At 43.5% G+C, this 7,973-nt stretch overlaps 2 protein-coding genes across 2 annotated transcripts; both read right to left on the bottom strand.

Annotated features, from left to right (window-relative positions):
- Positions 1 to 298: 298 nt before the first annotated feature.
- LOC106723191 (olfactory receptor 2A5-like) lies at positions 299 to 1,261 on the bottom strand. Its single transcript, XM_014527058.1, has one exon. The coding sequence runs from the start codon at positions 1,259 to 1,261 to the stop codon at positions 299 to 301; it is 963 nt and encodes a 320-aa protein (XP_014382544.1).
- Positions 1,262 to 5,142: 3,881 nt separating this feature from the next.
- LOC102371269 (olfactory receptor 2A12-like) lies at positions 5,143 to 6,105 on the bottom strand. Its single transcript, XM_014527057.1, has one exon. It carries the CDS (start codon positions 6,103 to 6,105, stop codon positions 5,143 to 5,145), a length of 963 nt encoding a protein of 320 aa, XP_014382543.1.
- Between the last annotated feature and the right edge of the window lie 1,868 nt (positions 6,106 to 7,973).

The following is a 7,973-nucleotide window of genomic DNA, read 5'->3' as shown; positions in this document are numbered from 1 at the left end:
GCAAAGTGTGTAACCATTATCTCCAATCTGCCATCACAGCTATGACTGAGTAGTGCTCCATTCTCATCTTTATCATTTGAACAATGCAGAGTTTTGAGCTATTTTTGGATATAAAGCAATTCTATAAACAGTGAATAGGTCACATAAGCCATGTAAATACAAAGTAAAATGCTAGTCATAGATATTTTTCAAAATTCTATTCTTTTAACCCACTTGAAACTATGGATTACCACCCATTCTTTTATGCCTACTTCACAACTGTTCCCATCCCTACACATATTACTCTATGTGATGTCTCTTAGGTGCCTTTGAAAACCCCACATTCAGTTGCGTGGGGGAAACTTACATTTCTAAGCATTTTTACTAGTGCCATCTTGACCTCTCTGTTTCTCAGGCTGTAGATGATGGGGTTTAACATGGGGGTGAGAACAGTGTAGAAAAGCGAGATCACCTTGTTCAGCACAGGAGTGCGGAGGGAGCTGGGCTGTATGTACCTGAAGAAAGCAGTACCATAGAACAAAGCCACCACCACCAGGTGGGAGAAGCAGGTGGAGAAGGCTTTCTGCCTGCCTCCAGAATAGTTGATCTTCAAAATGGCAGCCAGGATGTGCACATAGGAAACAAAAATGAATATGATAGGAGCAAGGAGAGAGAAGAGAGATCCCACCTGGGTGGCTAGTTCAATCGGTTGTGTATCAGAACAAGCCAGCCTCCACAAAGCAGGCATCTCACAGAAGAAGTGGTTGATCACATGGGGGCCACAGAATGGCAGTCTCCATGTCAGGACAGCAAATGGTACTGGCACTACCAACCCACTACCCCATGAGACCATTGCTAGTGTGACACGTGTCCTCTGGTTCATAATCACTGTGTAATTCAGTGGGAGACATATAGCTACATATCGGTCATATGCCATGACTGAAAGGAGGATGCATTCTGTGGTTGCTAGAACCAGAAACAGATACATTTGGGCTGCACAACCAACCAGTGATATAGTTCTTCTCTGAAATAGGAAGTTGGACAGCAAGTGGAAGATCGTGCTGGAAGAGTAACATATGTCTAAGACAGATAAATTACTGAGGAAGAAGTACATGGGTGTATGGAGGTGAGGATCCAGGCAGATAAGGGAGAATATGACCAGGTTTCCCAGTAGAGTTATGATGTAAATGATGGAAAAGAGACCAAGGAAGAAGGACTGCATCTTTGGGTTACTGGAGAAGCCCCCAAGGATGAATTCTGTCACCAGAGTCTGATTGTTCATTTCCGTTTCTCTCCGTATTTCTAGGTCTAAGAATAAATATATACATAATTAAATATATCAGTAAGCAGACTGGAACAGAGTTAAAGCATGGTTTCAGAGAAACAATATGGTCATCTGAGAAACCAAGAATGGGAGCCAGGACACCCCATTTTCATATTTATTCTTTTCTTGAACAGATTGCCATAGCTGCATTTTTGGATGCTAATGCAAAATACTTGGTCTGAAAGGTTTAAATCCCTGGTAATGTATGCATTTAAATTAAATGGAAATGGAGTTTAAGCACGTTTTTGATGCATTGCATAAGTGGCTTAGGCCTGGTTTTCCTGTATCTGTCAATCTCAGGGGAGGTGGTGCTGAACAGAATGATTTTTGCACAAAAAGAAGTAACATTTTTATTTTTAAAAAGTCCCAGAAAAATTAAAATGTCAACACAAATTCTGAGTTTTAGGTGAGGGGAGAGAGGCAGAGTCTGTTAAATACGAATATATTATTATTTACATTTTCTTGTGGAAAATTAAAAATGTTATGTGATAACAGGAATTTTCAATAAAATAAAATAAAAAACCAAAATTAAATCAACCCCCACAACCCTCTCTCCCCCCACCCCCAAATAAACTTACACCAGAGAAAAAGAGATGAAAAGAAAGATTTTGCAGGGGTGTGGGTGTGGGGGGTGGGGTTCCATTCGTGATGCACCTCTGCGATCTCACTTCCCATCTGCTTGGTGTGGAGAACAGGTCAGTAGGGCAGTTCCAGTTCCAGTTTACATGTTGTAACTTGAAAGGCATAAGGTTAAATAAGAAATAGGAAATCATACGTATTGTACTTGTATAGCAGTGTGCCAGTGTATAGACTTAGGGCCTTGTTACATGTTGTCCTTTGCACTGCTCAAATGTTGATCGGTGTTAGCACTAGCTTGAGTTTGAAGTAGTCACACCTTATAGCTAAAAAACTTCTCTGACTGTCCCCAACCTGCACAGCTGTGACTTGCCCCTAAGGGCTGGCAAGCAGGGGCTGGACTTGGAGCAACAGCTGTGAGTGCTACTTGTAGGCCAGGGCAGACTTCTATCCCTGCTCTAGGTGGCGGGGGGGAAGAGGTCAGTTGGAGTGAGGCAGGAACATGAAACAGGGAGGTGGAGAGTTAATAGTATGGAGGTGAGTAATGAAATGGGAGGTGGAGAAGTAATGGAGGTGGGGGAATGATGGTAAAATGAAAGAAATCAGGACTGAAGGATAAAATGAAAAGAAGTAAAATAAATACAAAGGACGCAATGAGTGGCGGTATGGCTGTGCTGAAGATGGTGATGGTGTGGGCTGTGGAGCCTATTGAGCTATACCAGTTTTCATGGCAGATTTCCTTCCCATTTTTTTTCCTGAAAAGCTGTGCATAGGTGTACTCTGGATTTGCCTAACACACCAAGTCCTTGTAGGAACTAGGGTTATGTTTAGATCCACCTATAACCACATTCTGGATGGCAGCAGAGCTCTATGGACATGGAAGAATCAGAAGTAGTATTTGGAGTAGAAAATAGAAAGCAGGATCCCCAGCCCCTGTGGCACTGTCACACCTCTCTGGGTCACAGAATTATCTTCTTCTAACAACATGATTTTTGTATTCCTTTCTATTCAGTGGCCCCAGTTCTACAGAAAGGACTGAGAGTGTACCCTAAAGTCTATTGCAACCACATCTATAGTCTGGGAGTTTAGTATAGATACTTTCTGGAAGTGGGATCATATGTTTGAACACCTTGGCACATCCAGATGAGCACGCATGTGCCTCTTGCCCTGTCTCAAATCCCTTTGAGAAGCAGATGCGGGAACAAAAAAACATTCAGTGCAGGGGCAAAATTAGACCTCTGGATACAGCTGTGGCCCCTGTTGGGCAGCTGTAACCCCTGTGGGGGTTACCTTTTGGGGGGCTGTAACCCCTGTGTGGGGGCCATAGCCGCTGTTGGGGGGCCGTAGCCCCTGTGGGAGGGCAGCAAAATATGTATTAATGAATTCATTAAACATGTATTTAAAGTTCACTTTTATTATGATGATAGAGACACTGGTAAGCTTCCACATTGCTTTAACACTGTAGATATATCAATAAAACATTGCCCAACTGATCGCTGTCTCTCTCTCACTTTCTCTCTCTCTTTATAGTGGTCTTTTGTTTTAATTGTAGAGGAATATGGATTCGGGAGTATTTTACAGAGTGATTTTGGGATTTTTTTTATGAGGGATTTTTCAGTTTTCCAATAGGGAACACCAGAATTCCTGCTAGGGAGGCCAGTGGGAAGACCCTGCCTTCTCAGAGCTGGCACCTTGGACCCAGCTGGCTGTGGCTCACCTCCTGGCCAAAATGGGCCAGGAGTACATGCTTTCAGAGTTCAAAGCAGGCCACCACACCCAGAACATCTTCCAGGAGATAGCTGCCCAGATAGCCGGGCAGGGGGCACACATGGCCGAGTCTGGCAGATATGCAGCAGGTCACAGCTCTCAGGGCTGGTTCAGCTGTCCAACTGACACCAGTTGGCTGGGTCCCACAAGCTCCTGAGAGCAAGTAGCTCTGCCCCAACACCCCACCCATCACCACCTCCCTCAGTTACACTATTGCTTCAGGGAATGTCTGCCTTTTAGGTGTACTTTTGTACTTGTTGCACCTACTTTTGATCCTATTCCACCCTCCTTGATCCAAAAAGTTCAGCACAGTTTTGATTAAAAGGTCCATCCAAATGTAATATCTCGACACAGACAAGGCACACCAGTTGCTGTAGCCAAAAGCGCATGATAGGGTAATTTGGTACACATCACATCTAGCTCTCATTTGCCTTCCCATATTGAATGCCCAGGGAGGGACTGTTTGCAGCTAGAGTGACAGGGGCAAACTGCAGCATAAATCCAGAAGTAGTCTCAAATGTAGAGCTCTGTAACTATACCACATCATCTTATCCACTGAACTATTGCATGGATTTTATCCATTCCTAAGAACAAAAAAGGGTCCTACTAGATTAGACCAATGGTGTTTATAGCCCAGTATCCTGTCTCCAACACTGTCAGTTGTGGGGGCTTTAGTGGGAGAGCACTGAACAGGGCACATCCAAAGCGTTCCATCCCCTTTTCATTACCCACCCTCTCATCCACCACCATTAGTTTAGAGATGCCAGAGAATATATCCCTGAGTGGTCTGTTTAAAAGATATTAATAGATCTATCATCTATGAATTTGTTTAGTCCCTTTTCAAACCTAGATATACTGTCCATGTCTACAACCTTCTGTGGTAATGAGTTCTACAAGTTAACTATACATTGTGTAAAATAAATAAATACACTTTTAGTGGGTGACTGCCTAGTTTTAGTATTATTGGACTTGATGAATTAAAGTTCCCTTTTCATTTTGTTCATACTCTCCATGATAGACCTCTGTCATAGCTCTTACCAACCTTCATCCTTTCCAAACTTAACAGTCCTAGCCTTTCCAGTTTCTATGGGTATGGTAGCTGCTCCATATCCCTGATTATCTTGATTGCCATTTTCTGTCTCTTTTTAAATTCTACTACTTCCCCTTTTTTAGATGCAAAGGAGCAGAACTGTGAAAAGCAAAGTGTGTAACCATTATCTCCAATCTGCCATCACAGCTATGACTGAGTAGTGCTCCATTCTCATCTTTATCATTTGAACAATGCAGAGTTTTGAGCTATTTTTGGATATAAAGCAATTCTATAAACAGTGAATAGGTCACATAAGCCATGTAAATACAAAGTAAAATGCTAGTCATAGATATTTTTCAAAATTCTATTCTTTTAACCCACTTGAAACTATGGATTACCACCCATTCTTTTATGCCTACTTCACAACTGTTCCCATCCCTACACATATTACTCTATGTGATGTCTCTTAGGTGCCTTTGAAAACCCCACATTCAGTTGCGTGGGGGAAACTTACATTTCTAAGCATTTTTACTAGTGCCATCTTGACCTCTCTGTTTCTCAGGCTGTAGATGATGGGGTTTAACATGGGGGTGAGAACAGTGTAGAAAAGCGAGATCACCTTGTTCAGCACAGGAGTGCGGAGGGAGCTGGGCTGTATGTACCTGAAGAAAGCAGTACCATAGAACAAAGCCACCACCACCAGGTGGGAGAAGCAGGTGGAGAAGGCTTTCTGCCTGCCTCCAGAATAGTTGATCTTCAAAATGGCAGCCAGGATGTGCACATAGGAAACAAAAATGAATATGATAGGAGCAAGGAGAGAGAAGAGAGATCCCACCTGGGTGGCTAGTTCAATCGGTTGTGTATCAGAACAAGCCAGCCTCCACAAAGCAGGCATCTCACAGAAGAAGTGGTTGATCACATTGGGGCCACAGAATGGCAGTCTCCATGTCAGGACAGCAAATGGTACTGGCACTACCAACCCACTACCCCATGAGACCATTGCTAGTGTGACACGTGTCCTCTGGTTCATAATCACTGTGTAATTCAGTGGGAGACATATAGCTACATATCGGTCATATGCCATGACTGAAAGGAGGATGCATTCTGTGGTTGCTAGAACCAGAAACAGATACATTTGGGCTGCACAACCAACCAGTGATATAGTTCTTCTCTGAAATAGGAAGTTGGACAGCAAGTGGAAGATCGTGCTGGAAGAGTAACATATGTCTAAGACAGATAAATTACTGAGGAAGAAGTACATGGGTGTATGGAGGTGAGGATCCAGGCAGATAAGGGAGAATATGACCAGGTTTCCCAGTAGAGTTATGATGTAAATGATGGAAAAGAGACCAAGGAAGAAGGACTGCATCTTTGGGTTACTGGAGAAGCCCCCAAGGATGAATTCTGTCACCAGAGTCTGATTGTTCATTTCCGTTTCTCTCCGTATTTCTAGGTCTAAGAATAAATATATACATAATTAAATATATCAGTAAGCAGACTGGAACAGAGTTAAAGCATGGTTTCAGAGAAACAATATGGTCATCTGAGAAACCAAGAATGGGAGCCAGGACACCCCATTTTCATATTTATTCTTTTCTTGAACAGATTGCCATAGCTGCATTTTTGGATGCTAATGCAAAATACTTGGTCTGAAAGGTTTAAATCCCTGGTAATGTATGCATTTAAATTAAATGGAAATGGAGTTTAAGCACGTTTTTGATGCATTGCATAAGTGGCTTAGGCCTGGTTTTCCTGTATCTGTCAATCTCAGGGCAGGTGGTGCTGAACAGAATGATTTTTGCACAAAAAGAAGTAACATTTTTATTTTTAAAAAGTCCCAGAAAAATTAAAATGTCAACACAAATTCTGAGTTTTAGGTGAGGGGAGAGAGGAAGAGTCTGTTAAATACGAATATATTATTATTTACATTTTCTTGTGGAAAATTAAAAATGTTATGTGATAACAGGAATTTTCAATAAAATAAAATAAAAAACCAAAATTAAATCAACCCCCACAACCCTCTCTCCCCCCACCCCCAAATAAACTTACACCAGAGAAAAAGAGATGAAAAGAAAGATTTTGCAGGGGTGTGGGTGTGGGGGGTGGGGTTCCATTCGTGATGCACCTCTGCGATCTCACTTCCCATCTGCTTGGTGTGGAGAACAGGTCAGTAGGGCAGTTCCAGTTCCAGTTTACATGTTGTAACTTGAAAGGCATAAGGTTAAATAAGAAATAGGAAATCATACGTATTGTACTTGTATAGCAGTGTGCCAGTGTATAGACTTAGGGCCTTGTTACATGTTGTCCTTTGCACTGCTCAAATGTTGATCGGTGTTAGCACTAGCTTGAGTTTGAAGTAGTCACACCTTATAGCTAAAAAACTTCTCTGACTGTCCCCAACCTGCACAGCTGTGACTTGCCCCTAAGGGCTGGCAAGCAGGGGCTGGACTTGGAGCAACAGCTGTGAGTGCTACTTGTAGGCCAGGGCAGACTTCTATCCCTGCTCTAGGTGGGGGGGGGGAAGAGGTCAGTTGGAGTGAGGCAGGAACATGAAACAGGGAGGTGGAGAGTTAATAGTATGGAGGTGAGTAATGAAATGGGAGGTGGAGAAGTAATGGAGGTGGGGGAATGATGGTAAAATGAAAGAAATCAGGACTGAAGGATAAAATGAAAAGAAGTAAAATAAATACAAAGGAATAAAGGGTTTTGGCACTGGGGTGTACAAGGTGCTGGTTGTGTGCTTGTGCTTCTTGGAGTGGCTGGGAGGTGGAAGTAGTGAGGAGATGACACTTTTGGGGAGCTACTGCCTCTGCCCCAAGGAGAAAGTCCCAGCTCATGGGGACCAACCTGCCTCCCTACTTTATACTTCCCACCCCGCAGACCCCACTCTTGGACCCATCTGTCTCCTGCAACCTGGCATGTTCTCTGCAGGCTGTTTGCATGCAGTCGCACCCCTGGGTAGGTCAGGGGTTGCACCCCCGGGGAAGGTCACACCAATGGGGGCAGGAGGGGGAATTGGCTTGGTGACCAAACCCTCCTGGGAAACCGAATTCAGGGGGTGGAGAGTTTGTCCACACAGAACAGGAGGGCAGGGAGGGAACGCTGCAGCCTAGGATGCTGGAGGGCTGGCACATGGGCAGCTAATTTCTGGGGACTGATCACACATTAATGGAACATGAGCTGGGTAACGTGGATCAGAGATAAACCTGCCCTGGAGAGGCCTAACTTTAAGCCACCTAAAGTATGCTTAAAATTTGTTTCAGGTGTTAATGTGTGGACAATATAGGGGTTAAGAGC

This window comes from Alligator sinensis, unplaced genomic scaffold, assembly GCF_000455745.1.
Source record: "Alligator sinensis unplaced genomic scaffold, ASM45574v1 scaffold1595_1, whole genome shotgun sequence".
Lineage (NCBI taxonomy): Eukaryota > Metazoa > Chordata > Crocodylia > Alligatoridae > Alligator > Alligator sinensis.
This window is presented reverse-complemented; position numbering and strand designations above follow the sequence as displayed.